Source organism: Budorcas taxicolor, chromosome 3 (genome assembly GCF_023091745.1).
Source record: "Budorcas taxicolor isolate Tak-1 chromosome 3, Takin1.1, whole genome shotgun sequence".
NCBI lineage: Eukaryota > Metazoa > Chordata > Mammalia > Artiodactyla > Bovidae > Budorcas > Budorcas taxicolor.
In genome coordinates this window covers 50,546,614-50,567,460 of record NC_068912.1, presented here as the reverse complement: position 1 = coordinate 50,567,460, position 20,847 = coordinate 50,546,614, and the positions used below count along the sequence as shown (strand labels likewise).

Sequence of the window (20,847 nt, the reverse complement as noted above, 5' to 3'; positions counted from 1 at the left end):
ATAAAAATCCACATTAAGGGGTTACTGATTTAAAATTTTAAACACAAAAATTTCAGAAAATGATGCTGAATGAATTGATTATTGATTAAAAAGCTAAGATAGACTCTTCATACAATACCTGCATTAAAAAAATTCCAGATGTATTAAAGGCCCAATTGTGAAAAGGAGAACTATTAGAAAAAATATAGGGGAATCATTTCTATGTTGTATCATGGTAGGGAAGGATATTTTAAAATGAGAGCCAGAAAACATAAACATTACAGGAAGAGATTGTTGTTGTTCCGTCACTAAGTCATGTCTGAGTCTGCAGCCCTATCGCAGCATGCCAGGCCTCCCTCTCTACTGGAGTTTGCCCAAGTTCATGTGCTTTGAATCAATGATTCTATCCAACCGTCTCATCCTCTGCCACCCTCTTCTTTTGCCTTCTATCTTTCCCAGCATCAGGGTCTTTTCCAGTGAGGTGGGTTCTTCGCATCAGGTGACCAAAGTATTGGAGCTTCAGCTTCAGTCTTTCCAATGAATGTTCAGGGTCGATTTTCTTTAGGATTGACTGGTTTGATCTCCTTGCAGTCCAAGGGATTCTTCAGAGTCTTCTCTAGCACCACAGTTCAAAAGCATAAATTCTTCAGCGCTCAGCCTATTTTATTGTCCAACTGTCACATCCCTGCATGACTATCGGAAAGATCACACCTTTGACTATACGGACCTTTGTCAGCAAAATGATGTCTTTGCTTTTTAAATATGGTGCCTAGGTTTGTCATAGTTTTCCTTTTAAGAAGCAAGCAGCTTATAATTTCATGGCGGCAATCACCATCATCAGTGATTTTGGAGCCCAAGAAGAAGAAATCTGTCACTGCTTCCACTATTTCCCCTTCTGTTTTCCATGAAGTGATTGGGCCAGGTGCCATGATCTTAGTTTTTTAAAAATGTTGAGTCTTCAGTTCAATTCATTCGCTCAGTCATGTCCGACTCTTTGCAACCCCATAAATCGCAGCATGCCAGGCCTCCCTGTCCATCTCCAACTCCCGGAGTTCAGTCAGACTCACGTCCATCGAGTCAGTGATGCCATCTAGCCATCTCATCCTCTGTTGTCCCCTTCTCCTCCTGCCCCCAATCCCTCCCAGCATCAAAGTCTTTTCCAATGAGTCAACTCTTCGCATGAGGTGGCCAAAGTACTGGAGTTTCAGCTTTAGCATCCTTCCAAAGAAATCCCAGGGCTGATCTCCTTCAGAATGGACTACTGGTTGGATCTCCTTGCAGTCCAAGGGACTCTCAAGAGTCTTCTCCAACACCACGGTTCAAAAGCATCAATTCTTCGGCACTCAGCCTTCTTCACAGTCCAACTCTCACATCCATACATGACCACAGGAAAAACCGTAGCCTTGACTAGACGGACCTTAGTCGGCAAAGTAATGTCTCTGCTTTTGAATATGCCATCTAGGTTGGTCATAACTTTCCTTCCAAGGAGTAACCGCCTTTTAATTTCATGGCTGCAGTCACCATCTGCAGTGATTTTGGAGCCAAAAAAAAATAAAGTCTGACACTGTTTCCACCGTTTCCCCATCTATTTCCCATGAAGTGATGGGACTGGATGCCATGATCTTCGTTTTCTGAATGTTGAGCTTTAAGCCAACTTTCTCACTCTCCTCTTTCACTTTCATCAAGAGGCTTTTTAGTTCCTCTTCACTTTCTGCCATAAGGGTGGTGTCATCTGCATATCTGAGGTGATTGATATTTCTCCCAGGAATCTTGATTCCAGCTTGTGTTTCTTCCAGCCCAGCGTTTCTCATGATGTACTCTGCATAGAAGTTTAATAAGCAGGGTGACAATATACAGCCTTGACGTACTCCTTTTCCTATTTGGAACCAGTCTGTTGTTCCATGTCCAGTTCTAACTGTTGCTTTCTGACCTGCATACAGACTTCTCAAGAGGCAGGTTAGGTGGTCTGGTATTCCCATCTCTTTCAGAATTTTCCACAGTTTATTGTGATCCACACAGTCAAAGGCTTTGGCATAGTCAATAAAGCAGAAATAGATGTTTTTCTGGAACTCTCTTACTTTTTCCATGATCCATTGGATGTTGGCAATTTGATCTCCGGTTCCTCTGCCTTTTCTAAAACGAGCTTGAACATCAGGAATTTCACAGTTCACGTATTGCTGAAGCCTTGCTTGAAGAATTTTGAGTATTACTTTACTAGCATGTGAGATGAGTGCAATTGTGTGGTAGTTTGAGCATTCTTTGGCATTGCCTTTCTTTGGGATTGGAATGAAAACTGACCTTTTCCAGTCCTGTGGCCACTGCTGAGTTTTCCAAATGTGCTGGCATATTGAGTGCAGCACTTTCACAGCATCATCTTTAAGGATTTGAAATAGCTCAACTGGAATTCCACCACCTCCACTAGCTTTGTTCATAGTGATGCTTCCTAAGGCCCACTTGACTTCACATTCCAGGATGTCTGGCTCTACATGAGTGATAACACCATCGTGATTATCTGGGTCGTGAAGATCTTTTTTTGAGTCTTAAGCCAGCTTTTTCACTCTTCTCTTTCACCCTCATCAAGAGGCTCTTTAGTTCCTCCTTGCTTTCTGTGTAAGGGTGGTGTCATCTGAATATCTGCGGTTATTGATAGTCCCAGCAGTCTTGACTTCAGCTTGTAACTCATCTAGCCCTGCATTTCTTATGATATACTCTGCATAAGTTTAATAAGCAGGACGACAGTATACAGCCTTGTAGTACTTCTCTCCCAATTTTGAACTGGTCAGTTCCATGTAAGGTTCTAACTGTTGGCTTCTTGACTCACATACAGGTTTCTCAGGAGGGATGGTATGGGGTAAGGGATATACAGTAATAAAAAACAAAGAATCTGAAGAGGTAAAGGACAGGAAGTTCAAAAGGCCAATGAAACATGAAAGTTGCTTTACCTTACTGTCATCAAAAATGTAAATTAAAATTATAGTAAGTTTATAAAGCTATAGTCATTTCACGCTATTATTTGATTGGCAAAAGTTTTAAATTTAATAGTAACTACAGTAACTTACTGAACATTTATTGTGTGTAAATGCTTCTAAGTACTTCTGGTGTGTAACTTACTTATTCCTCATGTCATATGAGATTGATAATACTCCGCTTTTATAGATGAGGAAACCGAATTAGAAGTTAAAGTCACCCCATTAGAAAGTGGTAGAGGGAGAATTTGAACCCAAGCAACTGACTCTAGGCCCCAGGGAATTGAAACCATCCCAGATAAAATAGTGTAAAGTGGCTAGTTAGAAAGATTATGGAAACAGGTTATGTTTCAAGTAATCTGTGAGATCTTGGGCAAGTTACTTAACCTCTCATTTTCTGATTTTGGGCACCTACCTTTTTTTCTTTTAATACTAAGAAGATTTTAAAAATTATTTATATTTTTGGTTGGGCTGGATCTTCGTTGCTGTAAGGCGGCTGTCTCTAGTTTGCGGAGAACAGGGTGGGGGCTATTCTAGTTGCAGTGTGCAGGCTTCTCATTGCAGTGCCTTCTCTTGTTTCTATGCACAGGCTCTAGATGCACAGTCTGTAGGTGCACAGGCTGAGTACTTGCAGACAGAGGAGCCTGACAGGCTACAGTCCATAGGGTGCAAAGAGTCGGACACAACTGAAGTGACTTATCACACGTGTGGGCCTCCAGTGCGCTTAGGTTTCAATAAACTCTCATACCTGTTGCCAAGGAGCTATGCACCAGAGATGTTCATTGCAACGAGGTATTAAACTGGAAGCAACCTTAGTGCTTAGCAAATAAAGAAATGAATGAACAAATTATACTATTTTTATACCACACAATAGTATATACTAGATTTTTTAAAAAATGAACTAGAGTCACAGGGGTGAACATAGATAGATCTTAATGATAATTAATAAAAGTAGTCTGTAGAAGGACATATATATACATTGTGGTGCCATTAATATGAAGTAGAAAAACATGGAAAAAAGCCTAGAAGGGATGGGGTGGTAGGTGGGAGGGAGATTCTGGAGGGAGGGGACATATGTATACCTGTGGCTAATTCAGATTGAAGTTTGGCAGAAACCGACACAATAGTGTAAAGCAGTTATCCTCCAGATAAAAATAAATTTAAAAGAAAGTACAGTCCTTCATTGAATGTAAGATTACACAGATTTTAAGGTGTACCATTATTTTCAGTTCAGTTCAGTTCAGTCGCTCAGTCATGTCCGACTCTTTGCAACCCCATGAATTGCAGCACGCCAGGCCTCCCTGTTCATCACTCCTGGAAATCACTCAAACTCATGTCCGTTGAGTCGGTTATGTTAGTAATCATTAAAAAATACCACCATGAAACTATGATATGCCATCAGAATTAAAATACCCTACCAGTTTAAGAGGTGTTAAAAATGTGAAAACAGTGTGCCTCTTAAAATACATAACCTGTGATGTATTGTTTGTGGGTTTTTTGGTTAACCTATGAATATACAGAATGTATAATAATAAAAAGTTGGACTAGTGTTACCTCTGTGGTAGAAGTCAGGGGAATGGAGTTTGGAGGGGATACACAGGATTGTTAACTCTGTAATGTCTGTGATACTTTCTTTGCTTAAGATAAAGGCTGCGTGAAATAAAAATAGCGAAGAGTTTAAGATTCATAAAAGTTGGGTTGAGAATACATGGGTTTATTTATCCATTCTTTTCTGTGTGGCTGAAAATGTTAAGCCCTTTTTAAAGAAATTGGTGGTAAGGAAGAGTAGTTAAGTGTAAAGTGGATAAGTTTGACTTGAAAGATGACAGAGGAAAGCACAGATCTGTGAAGGTTTTTGTTTGAGAAATGCTGCAGGTATCCTTTGCTCTCTGAATTCTAGCTATATTAATGAAGGAATGGAATATATTCTCTTAGATTTTCAGATAAATCCCCCCTTTTTTTAAAATCTGAAACTTTGATCCAAGTAGATAGCTCAGATAATCTGCAATTGCTCTCCAAATTTAAGAACCTCTTATATTCAAGAAGTAAGAGATACTTTATTTTTTCTCTCTCTTTTAGAAAATACATTTTATCTTTATCTTTTAAAATATATTTTTGGCCGTGCCATGCGGCATGTGAGATCTTAGTTCCTCCAACAAGAGATCAAACTCGTGCCCTCTGGCATTGGAAACCCAGAATCTTAACCATTAGACTGTCGGGAAAGTCCTGTGAGATACTTTGACTTGAATTTGTAAGCCCATAGAGAAGACTCTGAAAATAAAAAAATATAAGTTCCTGAAAGGGAAGAACTAAGATCTAGAGTATAGATAAAGGAATTCACTTTGGATAAGAGAAGAGTTGCTAACTTTAAAATAATGGGATTAAAAATAGGTTTGAATATAGAAGAAATTTTAGATATGGGTGTGCAATTGACCAAATTCCAGCCTGGTACTCTCAGTTCAGTGTGAGAGATATGAGGAAAGATCAGAATCAACTGAGAGGTGAGACAACGTGGTTGGTAGTAGTTGGATTTTGTTGTTAAAATTTTGTATCTTATATCAGTAGAAGTTACTGTCATTTGAAATACATTTTTAAAAATTACTTGGCCTTTGCAAAGATCATAAGATTTACTGAGTATTTTTAATATACTAGACCGTGGACTGTTTCTGTAATACCTGAATTTTGAGATCTATCATATAGCCTCAGGCTACTTCTCTAATCTGTCTTTTCCAGATAGCAAAAAACATTGCCAACACATAAAAATGTTTCAAAGTTTATAAGTATTTTATGTTCTGTTTTGTTTTTCATGTAGATATCTTATATTGAGGAAATTATTGTAGTCTAATCTTCATCTTTCATTTAAAGTCTTATACACATTTTTTTAACACAGAGAAATCTGCTTCTCTCTAATTATTCCTTATAATTAAATACAGGTTACTTTGGAACTTAAGTACACAAGCACAGAGCATTCTTTACTTTTATTAATTATCTGTTTTTTAATTTTAGAGCTGAACGACAAAGGAATGAAGCACTGTATAATGCTGAAGAGCTAAGTAAAGCTTTCCAACATTATAAAGAAAAAGTGGCTGGAAAACTGGAAAAGGTAAGAGGCAATTGTACAAATTCAGTGTTTTGCATTGTCCATATTCTGAAAATAAAGATAGACATAGAATATCTTTATAGTTAAAGCAAGGAGTAATTTTTATGATCTCACTCATAATAATTGAAATAAAGAATGTATAATGATTAGTTAATATAATATTTACAGTCTTATAATGAGCATTAACTTTCTTATCCAAAGAAGGAAAAGAGTGGAGATAAGAGAACAAACAAAATATAGAGAAAGATGAGATGAGTGAATAGTTCGGAGCTATAGAAGTAAAAGCAGGAAATTTGTTCCCATCACATCAGTGAACATGAAGGCAGAGTAGATTATGTAGCCTTTAATTGGTCTCTCTAGATATAACACCCTGAGAGGGGTTCCACTTTGGTCTCAGAGGAAGGTTCCTTGAACAGGTTATATGTAGTAATATAGGGTCTAATTATGTTCATTGAATATATTCAAGTAATACCACAAGACAATAAACCTGTTTGGAGGGAGGCTATGTTGGACATTCAGATAAATTCTTTATATCCTTAACTAATATTTATAAATTCTCTTCAAAGAAAGGTAGGAAGGGAAGAAATATTAACAATTAAAAGAATTAAGATTCCATTAGACGCTGAAGTTTTAAGTGTGAATTAATAAGATCACTGTTTTGAAAGCCTTGGAAAAGGTCTCTGTGGGAAAGAAATACTGTAGAAAGTTTTTGTTTTTTTTTTTTGACCACACCACATGGCTTGTGGGATCTCAGTTCCCCGACCAGGGGTTGAACCCAGGCCTCTTGGCAGTGATATCATGGAGTCCTACCCACAGGACTGCCAGGGAATTTTTAATAAGGTATTCTGGAGGGGGGGGTAGAATCCTTAGTACAGGGAATATCCTCCTGGAGAGGGAGGACTAAAGAGAGGAAAATGGAAGAGATGAGTTTTTACATGTCTCCTCAGGATTGTTGATTTCACAACTGCTCAGCATAGCCCTAGAATCTAACAAAGGAACTGGGGCTGATCTGCCCAGTCCTCTACTCTCACTGCTCAAATCTGGCTGCTTGACTTTTTTATATCTTTTAAGTTTGGGGCTGTGATTCCATTGGGAGTATTCTGTGGCTAAGATGTCAAAAATTGCTTCTCTGGAACATTTGCCTTTGGTAACTTAATGTTACTAAAGTTAGTAACATTAGCTTTTAGTAACAATGTAGCTTGCCTTGTCAAGTTGCTTGCCTTGTCCAGGTAAGACCAGCACAATTCTGCTTATAGGTAATAGTGCTATTGTCCCTCTCTTGAAGTTGTTAACTATTTCTGGATAGGTGTTAATATTCCGCCTCCCCTACCCCTGCCGCCGTTCTTTATTGCTAGAAGTTCACTTTCTTCCTTTCACTACAAGGCTGGGGACTTAAACCTGTGGAGTACTTGCTCCATTCTCCTGTTTATTTCTGAAATCACGGCATTTGAAATACCTAAAACTTATGACCACATTAGTATGTTGACTTAAAACAGATTTTTGTTTTAGGTTCAAGCTGAAGAAGAAATATTAGAGAAAAATCTAATTAATTGTGAAAAAGAAAATAAAAGGCTACATGAAAAGTGTGGTCTGTATAAAAATGAACTTGAAATTCTAAAAGAGAAATTAAGGTACAGTATCCTATTATAGAAAAAGGATTTTTTGTGTGGAAGTAGAAGTAGCAGCAGAGTAAAAACTGAAACATTTAAAAATAGAATATTTTGTATTCTGTAATTATGGCTTTAAATTATATAGAAAGATAGGCATTCATAACTAAGATTGTTTTCTACTTATAAGGTTAAGGTTATCAATGAATAAAACATGTGTTGATGTTAACATACTTAAATAGAGTAGTATGATCAACATATTTGCCTTGCATACATATAGAAAAATTAACATAGACCTGATGTCCTTGGCAGAGAAGGCTATGGCACCCCACACCAGTACTCTTGCCTGGAAAATCCCAAGGAAGGAGGAGCCTGGTAGGCTGCAGTCCATGGGGTCGCGAAGAGTTGGACATGACTGAGCAACTTCCCTTTCACTTTTCACTTTCATGCATTGGAGAAGGAAATGGCAACCCACTCCAGTGTTCTTGCCTGGAGAATCCCAGGGACGGGGGAGCCTGATGGGCTGCTGTCTATGGGGTCGCGCAGAGTCGGACATGGCTGAAGTGACTTAGCAGCAGCAGCAGCAATGTCCTTGGAAGGAAAGTTATGACCAATCTAGATAGCATATTAAAAAGCAGAGACATTACTTTGCCAACAAAGGTCCATCTAGTCAAGGCTATGATGTTTCCAGTGGTCATGTATGGATGTGAGAATTGGACTGTGAAGAAAGCTGAGCGCCGAAGAATTGATGCTTTTGAACTGTGACGTTGGAGAAGACTCTTCAGAGACCCTTGGACTGCAAGGAGATCCAACCAGTCCATCCTAAAGGAGACCAGTCCTGGGTGTTCATTGGAAGGACTGAAGCTAAAGCTGAAACTCCAATACTTTGTCTGCCTCATGCCAAGAGTTGACTCATTGGAAAAGACTCTGATGCTGGGAGGGATTGGGGGCAGGAGGAGAAGGGGATGACAGAGGATGAGATGGCTGGATGGCATCACCGACTCGATGGACATGAGTTTGAGTGAACTCAGGGAGTTGGTGGTGGACAAGGAGGCCTGGCATGGTGATTCATGGGATCGCAGAGAGTCGGGCACAACTGAGTGACTGAACTGAACTGAACGTTCTTGTGAGGTGACCACATCAGCTAGTTAGTAGAATATATATTCTTCAGATTAGGTGGAGTCACCTAGTTTAACCTCATTTCAAGATGTAAAAAATGTGAAAAAGGGAACTGATGAAATTCAGTTACAGTTCTAAAATTAGATTGTTCTATTTGACATGTTTATATATATTAAAAAATAATGCTGATAATAATCTTATTAATAGTTAATTAGATTTTACCTTTTAGAGTTATGGCTAATAGTTCATGATTTTTCCTTATACTTTCTAAAACTTGATGCTGCAAAATATCGTGTTAGGATTTTGGAGTTACTTTCCTGTCGTACACTTTTTAAAAGGGAGCAGAAATGCTTCCAAAATAGTGGAGTTATTCTGTCCAATTACTGTGAAACACTGGGCAAGTTTCATTTTTCTTTGCCTCATTTTCCTTATCTTTAATCAGGGAGTAACAATAGTACCAGCCACATAAAGTTGTGAGTGCCTAACATGCGAAAGATAGGCACTCAGTAAATGTGAGCAGGTTTCAGGATTAAGCTTTAAAATATCTTAAAAGTGACATTGATGAACTAACATGATAATTGAAAGTGAATGTTTAATTTTCATTTTTACACTTTTCTTCATAGGCAGTTAAAAGAAGAAAATAATAATGGGAAAGAAAAATTAAGGATCATGGCAGTGAAAAATTCAGAAGTCATGGCACAACTAACTGAATCTAGACAAAGTATTCTGAAGCTAGAGAGTGACTTAGAGGACAAAGACGAAATACTTAGAGAAAAATTTTCTCTGATGAATGAAAACCGAGAATTAAAAGTTCGTATTGCAACACAGAATGAGAGACTGGATTTGTGTCAGCAGGAAATAGAAAGTTCGAGGGTAGAACTGAGAAGTTTGGAAAAAATTATGTCCCAGTTGCCTGTAAGTATGTGACAAGGAAAATTTTACCTAAGTGCTTTATAAGAGATCATGATTTTGTTGTTGCTTTATTACTTTCCATTGTTTTCCTTATATACCTGCTTTTAGTCATCAGTTCTTTTCTATCTCATCCTTTTTTCTTTTCTGAACTTATCTTTGTACTGTTCTACCCTGTCTCAATCTCTTTTATGTCATGTGTAAGAATACCATCGAATTTTTTAAGACAGTTTTATTAAAGGAACTTTTATATACCACAGTGTTCACCTATTTTAAGTATACTTTTCAATGATTTTTAATAAATCTACAAGTATGGAAACAATCATCACAATCCTGTTTTCATATATTTCTATCCCCCAAAGGCCCCTTATGCCCATTTATTATTAGTCTCTGTACTGTGATACTGTGAAAGATTGAAGGCAGGAGGAGAAAGGGAACACAGAGGATGAGATGATTGGATGGCATCACTGACTCAATGGACAAAAGTTTGAGCAAACTCCAGGAGATGGTACCCTGGAGAAGGAAATGGCAACCCACTCCAGTATTCTTGCCTGAAAAATCCCATGGACAGAGGAGCCTGATGGGCACAGTCCGTGGGATTGCACAGACATGTGGTCGGGTACAACTTAGCATCTGAACAACAATAACCTATCCCCACTCCTAGGGGATCCACTCTTCTGCCTCTAGAGATTTGTCTTTTCTGGACATTTCATATAACTGAATTATACAATATGTGGTCTTTTGCATTCTTAATGTTTTGAGGATCTTTCATTGTGATATGTATCAGTATTTCATTTCTTTATATTGTTTAATACTATTCCTTTGTATGGATCTGCCACATTTATTCATTCACCAATAGGAGGCCATTTGGGTTTTTTCCACTTTTGGACTGTTATAAATGATGCTGTTTTGAATATTTGCTTACAGGTCTTCATCCACAGGTTTCTCTTGAGTAGATACCTAGAAGTAGATTTGCTGAGTCATGTGGTAAATTTATGCCAAATTGTTTTCCAGAGTGGCTGCACCACTTTAATTCTCAACAGCAATATATGAGGATTTCTGTTTCTCTGCATCTTCAGTTCAGTTCAGTTCAGTCGCTCAGTCGTGTCCGACTCTTTGCAACCCCATGAATCGCAGCATGCCAGGCCTCCCTGTCCATCACCAACTCCCGGAGTTCACTCAAACTCATGTCCATTGAGTTGGTGATGCCATCCAGCCATCTCATCCTCTGTCGTCCCCTTCTTCTGCCTCCAACCTCTCCCAGCATCAGGGTCTTTTCCAATGAGTCAACTCTTCTCATGAGGTGGCCAAAGTATTGGAGTTTCAGCTTTAACATCAGTGAACACCCAGGACTGATCTCCTTCAGAATGGCCTGGTTGGACCTCTTTGCAGTCCAAGGGACTCTCAAGAGTCTTCTCCAAACGTCACAGTTCAAAAGCATCAATTCTTTGGCGCTCAGCCTTCTTCACAGTCCAACTCTCACATCCATACATGACTACTGGAAACACCATAGCCGTGACTAGACAGACCTTTGTTGTCAAAGTAATATCTCTGCTTTTGAGTATGCTATCTAGATTGGTCATAACTTTCCTTCCAAGGAGTAAGCGTCTTTTAATTTCATGACTGCAGTCACCATCTGCAGTGATTTTGGAGCCCCCAAAAATAGTCTGACAGTTTCCACTGTTTCCCCATCTATTTCCCATGAAGTGATAGCCAACATATATTCTTGTCTGTCTTTGATTACAGCCATCTTTGAGTATTAACTGATAGCACACTGTGGTTTTAATTTTCATTTCCCTGTTGACTGTTGAACAGCTTTTCGTATACCTTTTAGAATTGTTTTTATGGTAGCATGTGGCCACCTTTTATCTGAGTTATAGATATGACCATATTTATAAATGAGGTTAGGAAGAAAATAAGTATACTTGTATCAGAAATTTGTTATTGATAGGTATAAAATAAAGGTGAGATCGGGAGAAAACGATTAGATAAATGTGTCATGGTTGGTTTTACATATGAATGGATGGTAGATTTTTACCAGTTTTAAACTCTCATGGATTTAGGATGCTGAAAGAGACCTTAGTCTCTTTCAAGAATAATCATTCAATACCATCATTTTATTGGTGAAGAAATGTGCCCAAGGAAATAAATAATTTATCCTGCTAGTGAGTGGCAGAATTAAAACCAGAACATAGAATTCTTGGTTTCCATCCCCCTGCAATATCTACTTTCCTAGGATGCTGATTATTTGCTTAAATTTTTAATTGTACTGACTAATTGTGAAATTTGGTAATAGTAAAATACAGGTAGCATTCATTTTAAATTGATGCTTTTATTTGACTTAATATTAAGAATTACCTGAATTGTGGTTCTGAAAGTCAAGTGGTAATACATGCTTGATCATCCTATATAACATGGTTTGGAAATGTGAATTTAGAAAAATTTTTCTATTTCTAAAATGTGTGATTTGGTTATAGTTTGAAGGTAGTAGTCATTAAGTGCTTACCTTGCCCTTTTAATAACTAATTTTAAAAATTCTCTATTCAAAACATACAGCATACATACAGAGATCAATGTAGTACATTTGCTAAATCTGGGAAATATTTTGATATCTACTGCAGAATAAAATCTTTTAGGGAGATAAAACATCATTATATATTTCGTTAATCCTGATTCACTTCTCTCCTCAGAGGTAGCCACTGTTCTGAAATTCATATGTATCTTTCTTGTCCATAATTTAAATATTGCCCCATACAAATATATCCAGAAAAAAAAATAGTGCATTTTTAAAAATACTATATATGCCTCTCTTGCTCTTCATTCCATGTTATAAAATTTCTCCATAATGATTTATATAATGGAGATTTAACTATTATAGTTTTTCCATTAATATTTTATAATGGATAATAAATTTATACATTCTATTGATGGCTGTTAGATTGTTTGTGTCCACAAAATTTTTCAGACTTGAAGTTCTGCATAAAAAATGATTATGTCATAGGTATTATAAGTTTATATATCTTTGTTTTTAAACTTGCAGTTAAAAAGAGAAATATTTGGTTTTAAATCACCTCTTTCTACGCACCAGATGAGTAGTTTGTCAAATAAGCAAGACAGTTACATTGGCTGCTGTGAGACAAATAAAATGGTGATTTCGGAATTGAGGTATGGTTTTCAGATCCTGAAGTTGTAACAAATACAATGTTTTTTAAAAATTGGTAGTTAAGATCTTTGATTAAATTGAAAAATATGCAGAGAAGTCTAGAAAATGTTTTAACAAATATCTATATTTCCACATGAGTTTGAGCAAGCCTGGGAGTTGGTGGTAGACAGGGATGCCCTATGTGCTGCAGTCCATGGGGTTGCAGAGTCGGACAGGACTGTTCGACTGAACTGAACTGATATTTCCACAATGAAGGCTGATTCTTATGAACATTTTTTGATACTTTTTTCAAATCTGTTTCTTTAAATAAAAAGTAAAACATTACAGGATGGATTAAATTCCTTTAATCCTTAACACTAGTCCCATTCTCCTCCTAATTATCTACTTTCATGAGTTGGGTATCTACTCTTCATTTCGTTTGTGCATGTTTACACTTATATGCATAAATATGCTGTTTTTATATTGTTTGTAATTTTGCTTTTTCACTCAGCATCATTTTAAAATTCTTCCATGTTGGGGTAAGTAGGTGGAATGATTGATCAATGGATGGATTAGTATTGTCAGTTTAGTTTTAATAGAAGTGTAAGAGTCTATCTTATAACTTCATCACAATTTATCTGTTCCTTTGTTTATAGTTACCTTACAGTAAGTCTCCTACATACAGTCAAGTTCCATTCCAAGAGTGTGTTCTTAAGTCCAACAGAGTTAACCTAGGTACCCAACTAATACAATTTGCTATATAATATATATATATAAACTATAATAGGTTTATAATACTTTTCACACAAATAATACATTAAAAAAACAAACACAGAAAAGAAAAAAACTTAAATCTTACAGTACAGTAATTTGAAAAGTACAATAGCACAGTACAGTAGTTGACATACAGGGGTTGGTATCAAGTGAACGGGCAAGACGAGTTACTAACTGAAGGAGGGAGAGGTGGGAGATGGTAGAGTTGAAGGATCATCAGCAATAGAAGTTGGAGGGCAAGCTGCAGTTTCACTCACATCTGACACTGATGGCACAGGTTCTTATTCCTTGCTGGATTCAGTTCTACCTCTTGCAAAAAATGATTCAGTGATGTCTGGCTAGTAGCTCTTTTTTTCTCATCATAAATGACACAGTAGCACTGGATTGCATTCTGAACAGCTGCTGCCATCTGCATGTACTGTTCTACATTTGGGTCCTGTGCCTTAAAAACTACAGTGCCTCCTCAAATACAATTCCCTTGCCATTTCCTGCATTGTGAATCTCTTTAGGTCTTCAGTTACTTCTTCCTCTTGTGTCTCGTTGTCCTTTCTCTGGGCCTCCAATTCCATCAGCTCTTCAGTGAAGTTGTCCTCTTGTAGGTATAGCTGTAGGTTCTTGCTGAGGGTCATTAAGTTGCTGAAGACCTCTTTGGACTCCTCATCCACCTTCTCAAATCCACAAAAATTGTGAACAAACTGTGAGGTTCTTCCAACCCCCATTCATAATAACAGCCATTAAGTCACACCAAGCAAAGTCATTGTTTTTTATGGCCTATCCAGTGACTCCCAGTGTTAGTCACTCAATCGTGTTCAACTCTTTGCAGCCCCATGAACTATAGCCCGCCAGGCTCCTCTGTCCATGGAATTCTCCAAACAAGAATACTGGAGTGGGTACCCATTCCCTTCTCCAGGGGATCTTCCCAACCCAGGGATCGAACCCAGGTCTCCCATAGTGCAGGCAGATTCTCTACTATCTGAGCCTCCAGGGAAACCCTTATGACCTATAGTCAATGTTTTTTTATGTTACAGTCCTTCCAAAATTGTAGCAAGGTTGTTCCTGATTTGTCACTCACCTTTACTGTTCGATGAAAAAAGTCTGACATAAATAATATTTCTTGAAAGTCTCTATAACTCCCTGGTCCTTAGGTTGGATGAGCAATGTAGTGTTTGGTGGCAGATACACTACTTAGATGTTAGGATGATAGTTGCCCATGAATGGGGAATGGCCTGGAGCGTTGTTAAGCAGCAAAAGAATACTGAATGGGACATCCTTCTCCAAGCAAAACCATCCTGGAAAACAGCCTATATAACCCAGGCTTTAGGGTTAGTCTTCCACACAACAGAAAGAGAACCCTTGGCTATGTTTTTAAGGGCTCTTGAGTTCTCTGAATAATGAACTGAGAGACTTCAGGTTCGTATTGCTAAAAGTGTTACCCCTAAATAATAGTTATCCTATCCTTTGCTGCTTTTATAGTCTGCCATCAACTTTTCCTCCTCACTGACGTAACTTCGGTTTGGCATTCTCTTCCCATACAGTCCTGTCTCATCCACATTAAAAACCATCTTGGGTAAATACATGCCTTCATCAATAATTTCTCAGAATCATTTCAGGAAATTCCTGGGTAGCTACCATATCTGCATTCACTGCCTCGCTACTTACTTTTACCTTGTGAAAATTGGCTCTAGCCTTGAATTGGTAAAGTCAGCCATGACTGGCTTTTAAAGATGTGCCCGATAGTGGCTCAGACTGTAAAGCGTCTGCCTACAATGTGGGAAACCTGGGTTTGATCCCTGGGTTGGAAAGATCGTCTGGAGAAGGAAATGGCAACCCAGTCCAGTACTCTTGCCTGGAAAATCTCATGAATGGAGGAGCCTGGTAGGCTACAGCCCATGGGGTAGCAAGAGTCAGACATGACTTAGTGACTTCACTTTCACTGTGTTTTTGCTGTGTTTCTTAAAGTCTTCATAAAGGCTTTTAGTTTTGTTTTGAATCAGCATTAAACTGAGCAGGCCTTGACACTGATGCTTATCTTGCCTCCACACACCAAGAAGTTTCTCTATCTCTTTCATCACTTTTCCATGCTTCTTTCATATTGTTGACACCATCAGCACAGTGGACTTCACGTTCCGTAACTTTGTCCATTTTCTATGGAATTGTGCCAATGGTTGAGCAATTCGTGTTACAAGAACTAGCGATGTCTCCCATCTTTTTGACTCTACTCTCAATTATTTTCACTTTTGTTTCCAACATCATCACTTGAAGCTTCTTAACACCTATATCACCACTGCTTTTATGCTTGTTTCTGGACATCCTGAGCTTGAAATAAAGATAATGTACTACTGTGCTCTATGCAGTACTCTGCAGTAAAGGGTACAAAAGCACAACCCCTTGCAAGAGGCTGCACACACATGACAGTGCACCAGATGTGTCAGTTAACGTGATTGGACATGAGAATGCACATTCGCATCTTGGTAGGTGTGCAACTTGAAGGAGACTTACTGTATATATAGTTTTTGTCTGTTAAAAATAATGCTGTGAAGTATATATACATGTTTCCTGTATAATATGTGAGAGTTTCCCTAGCAGATGTTTCTAAAAGTAGAATTGCTGGTCGTAAGGTACTATCCCATTTCTGAAGTAACTGAACCTGTTTACAATGTATTCAGTGGTTTGTAAGATTTTCTGTTCCTGGCCAATAGTTGACTAATATCAGAGTTTTAATTAAAATTTTTTTAATTTGAAAGGGAAAAATGGGATGTAATATTTTTACAGAATCTTTCTAACGCTTTTGGTTTATTTTCTTTTGTGCCAGGATTAAACTTGCAATAAAAGAGGCAGAAATTCAGAAGCTTCAGGCAAACCTGACTGCAAATCAGTTATCTCACAATCTTACTGCTTGTAGTGACTACCAAGAAGGTCGCAAATTAAATAGTTTAGAAATAGAACCTGTAAAACTAGGTAATCAAGTAGGTATGTTCAATTCTTTTAATAAATTGTAATTAGAGTTCTTTATGATGGTTTTTTTTAATGCCTGTATCACAGTGTCATGTGTACTTTTTGTTGCTTTTGCATGCGGGATCTGTTGGTTTCTATTATCAAACACACCTGATAATCTGTTATTACTACTTAGTGTTGATAAGACAGAAAAAATTGTTCCAAAATTATTAAATGTTGCATCATTGTTTAAAAATACACTTTTTAAAAGTAAGATTTCCTTACATTTTATGATGCGTCCATCTAAAATAAGAAATTCAGTATATTTTGTCAAAGGTTTGTTTTTTTATACGTATATACCCTTGTTACCATCACACAGTTAAGACATACAGTAGTCCCTGCCTATCCTCCCAGGATATGTTCTAAGACCTTCCGAGAATGCCTGAAGCTACAGGTGGTACTGACCCCTATATACTACGAAGTTCTTTCTTGTACATACAAATGATAAAGTTTAATTTGTAAATTAGGCACAGTAAGTGGTTAACAACAATAACTAACAATAAAATAGAATAATTATAACAGTATACTATAATAATAAAAGTTATAGGAATGTGGTCTCTCTGCCTTTCCCTCTATTTACACTTTAAATGGCTTTTTCATCTTCACACGTTGTGGCTGTAACTTTTACAGTTTGACCTATGACAGCAAAATTAGCACAAATTTCTTTTTCACAATTTCGTGGATAGAAGATTCTTATTATAGATCTTAGCACCCTCAGCATATAACCTTTTTCTTTCCTTATTAAATCTAGAACTTTCACCTTTTCACTGAAGCACATTACAGCTTCTTTTTGGAATATTTGAATTTCTAGCATTACTACTCTTGCAGTTCGGGACCATTATTAAGTAAAATAAGTATTACTTGAACACATGCGCCATGATACTGCAACAGTTGATTTGATAACCTAGTTGACCACTAAGTGGCTAAAAGGCACATACCAGGACAAAGGGATTATTTACATCCTTGGCAATTTGGAGCTGGATGACAAGGGACAGTGTAAGACTTTATCACACCACTCAGAATACCACACAGTTTAAAACTCAGGAATTGTTTATTTCTGGAATTTTCAATGTATTGTATTCAAGCCTTAATTGACAGCAGGTAACTGAAACCTCAGAATGTGAAACTGAGCATAAAAGAGGACTACTGTATAATATTTCCTTCAGGTTCCATATATTCCTTCCCAGTTACTTTGGGCTTAATATTCTCTTCTTTTTAAAATTTTCTTAAAGTGAAAGCTTAGATTATTGACTTTAAATCTTCCTTTTCAAAAGTATTTAAGGGTATAAACTTACTTTTAGGTAATACTTCAGCTGCATCTTCAGCTGATTAAAATTAGCTGTATAACCTAATTTTAGGTTATGTTTACATTTTATTCATGTCTTATCTTACATTTTAATATCTCCTATATATCTTTATTTCCAAATATTTAGTCATTTTCCAGATATCTCTGTTATTAGTGGTGAACATTAGTTGTTTTCATTAAACAAATGAATTCATGAAAGAACCTGATTTGAATTTTTTAAATGTTTTTTGAAGCTCAGTTTATTGGTCAGCATATGGTCTCTCTTGATGAATATTCCTGATTCACTTGAAAAAATTCTGTATTCTGTAATTATTCAGTGAAATCTTTTTGCAGTTCTATTGAGATATAGTTGACATACAGCACTGTGTATAGCTGCTGCTGCTGCTGCTGCTAAGTCACTTCAGTCATGTCCGACTCTGTGTGACCCCATAGACAGAAGCCCACCAGGCTCCCCTGTCCCTGGGATTCTCCAGGCAAGAACACTGGAGTGGGTTGCCATTTCCTTCTCCAGTGCATGAAAGTGAAAAGTGAAAGGGAAGTCGCTCAGTTGTGTCCAACTCTTAGCCACTCCATGGATTGCAGCTTACCAGGCTCCTCTGTCCATGGGATTTTTTTTCCAGTCAAGATACTGGAGTGGGGTGCCATTGCCTTCTCCAACTGTGTATAGCATAATGACTTAATTTACATATATCATGAAATGATTTTCACAGTAAATTGGTTAACATAACATCATCTCGTATATATACCAAAAAATAAAAAGGAGAATGTCTTAAGCTACTCTGTTAACAACTTTCTAATATACAACAGTATAATCTATTGTCATTATATTGTACATTTGGACCAGCTTTTTTTTTTTTTGGATGGACCTAGAGATTATATATATATATATATATATATATATATATACACACACATATATTTTTTACTTTACAATACTGTATTGGTTTTGGCATACATTGACATGAATCCACCACGGGTAACATACTTGGTTTTTAACCAGTAATTAACATGAAGAAACCACTGTATAGAAGAAAACTTGCAGTATTTGTAAAACAGTTAAGTGTCCTACATACAAACCTTCAAGCTGCAAACTTTGAAAGATGTGAGCGTGCATTCGCGTGTCCAACCACATAAATTAGTTCACATGTTTGGCATACATTGTCACATGTGTGCATCCTCTACAAGTGGCTGTGCTTTTGTGTCCTTTACATTATAGAGTACAGTATCTTTCTTTCAAGCCCAAGATGTCCAGTTCAGTTCAGTCGCTCATCGTGTCTGACTCTCTGACCCCATGAATTGCAGCACACCAGGCCTCCCTGTCTATCACCAACTCTTGGAGTTCACTCGAACTCACATCCATCGAGTCAGTGATGCCATCGAGCCATCTCCTCTGTTGTCCCCTTCTCCTCCTGCCCCCAATCCCTCCCAGCATCAAGAGTCTTTTTATTTTACTTTATTTATTTATTTTTTTAAATCTTTAATTCTTACATGCGTTCCCAAACATGAACCCCCCTCCCACCTTCCTCCCCATAACATCTCTCTGGGTCATCCCCATGCACCAGCCCCAAGCATGCTGTATCCTGCGTCAGACATAGACTGGCGATTCGATTCTTACATGATAGTATACATGTTTGAATGCCATTCTCCCAAATCATCCCACCCTCTCCCTCTCCCTCTGAGTCCAAAAGTCCACTATACACATCTGTGTCTTTTTTGCTGTCTTGCATACAGGGTCGTCATTGCCATCTTTCTAAATTCCATATATATGTGTTAGTATACTGTATTGGTGTTTTTCTTTCTGGCTTACTTCACTCTGTATAATCGGCTCCAGTTTCATCCATCTCATCAGAACTGATTCAAATGAATTCTTTTTAATGGCTGAGTAATACTCCATTGTGTATATATACCACAGCTTTCTTATCCATTCATCTGCTGATGGGCATCTAGGTTGTTTCCATGTCCTGGCTATTATAAACAGTGCTGCGATGAACATTGGGGTACATGTGTCTCTTTCAATTCTGGTTTCCTCGGTGTGTATGCCCAGCAGTGGGATTGCTGGGTCATAAGGTAGTTCTATTTGCAATTTTTTAAGGAATCTCCACACTGTTCTCCATAGTGGCTGTACTAGTTTGCATTCCCACCAACAGTGTAGGAGGGTTCCCTTTTCTCCACACCCTCTCCAGCATTTATTGCTTGCAGATTTTTGGATCGCAGCCATTCTGACTGGTGTGAAGTGGTACCTCATTGTGGTTTTGATTTGCATTTCTCTAATAATGAGTGATGTTGAGCATCTTTTCATGTGTTTGTTAGCCATCCGTATGTCTTCTTTGGAGAAATGTCTATTTAGTTCTTTGGCCCATTTTTTGATTGGGTCGTTTATTTTTCTGGAATTGAGCTGCATAAGTTGCTTGTATATTTTTGAGATTAGTTGTTTGTCAGTTGCTTCATTTGCTATTATTTTCTCCCATTCAGAAGGCTGTCTTTTCACCTTGCTGATATTTTCCTTTGTTGTGCAGAAGCTTTTAATTTTAATTAGATCCCATTTGTTTATTTTTGCTTTTATTTCCAGAATTCTGGGAGGTGGATCATAGAGGATCCTGCTGTGATTTATGTCTGAGAGTGTTTTGCCTATGTTCTCCTCTAGGAGTTTTATAGTTTCTGGTCTTACATTTAGATCTTTAATCCATTTTGAGTTTATTTTTGTGTGCGGTGTTAGAAAGTGATCTAGTTTCATTCTTTTACAAGTGGTTAACCAGTTTTCCCAGCACCACTTGTTAAAGAGATTGTCTTTACTCCATTGTATATTCTTGCCTCCTTTGTCAAAGATAAGGTGTCCATATGTGTGTGGATTTATCTCTGGGCTTTCTATTTTGTTCCATTGATCTATATGTCTGTCTTTGCCAGCATCAGAGTCTTTTCCAGTGAGTCAACTCTTCTCATGAGGTGGCCAA

The 20,847-nt window shown here is 37.5% G+C and overlaps 1 protein-coding gene across 1 annotated transcript in view; it reads left to right on the top strand.

Annotated features, from left to right (window-relative positions):
* CCDC18 (coiled-coil domain containing 18) overlaps positions 1 to 20,847 on the top strand; it is a 110,983-nt gene that overhangs the window by 20,439 nt on the left and 69,697 nt on the right. Inside the window, exons 6-10 of the mRNA XM_052638044.1 lie at positions 5,952 to 6,048; positions 7,555 to 7,676; positions 9,395 to 9,686; positions 12,721 to 12,845; positions 16,409 to 16,566. Of these exons, the coding sequence (XP_052494004.1) occupies positions 5,952 to 6,048; positions 7,555 to 7,676; positions 9,395 to 9,686; positions 12,721 to 12,845; positions 16,409 to 16,566 (794 nt within the window). The remainder of the gene's footprint in view (positions 1 to 5,951; positions 6,049 to 7,554; positions 7,677 to 9,394; positions 9,687 to 12,720; positions 12,846 to 16,408; positions 16,567 to 20,847) is intronic.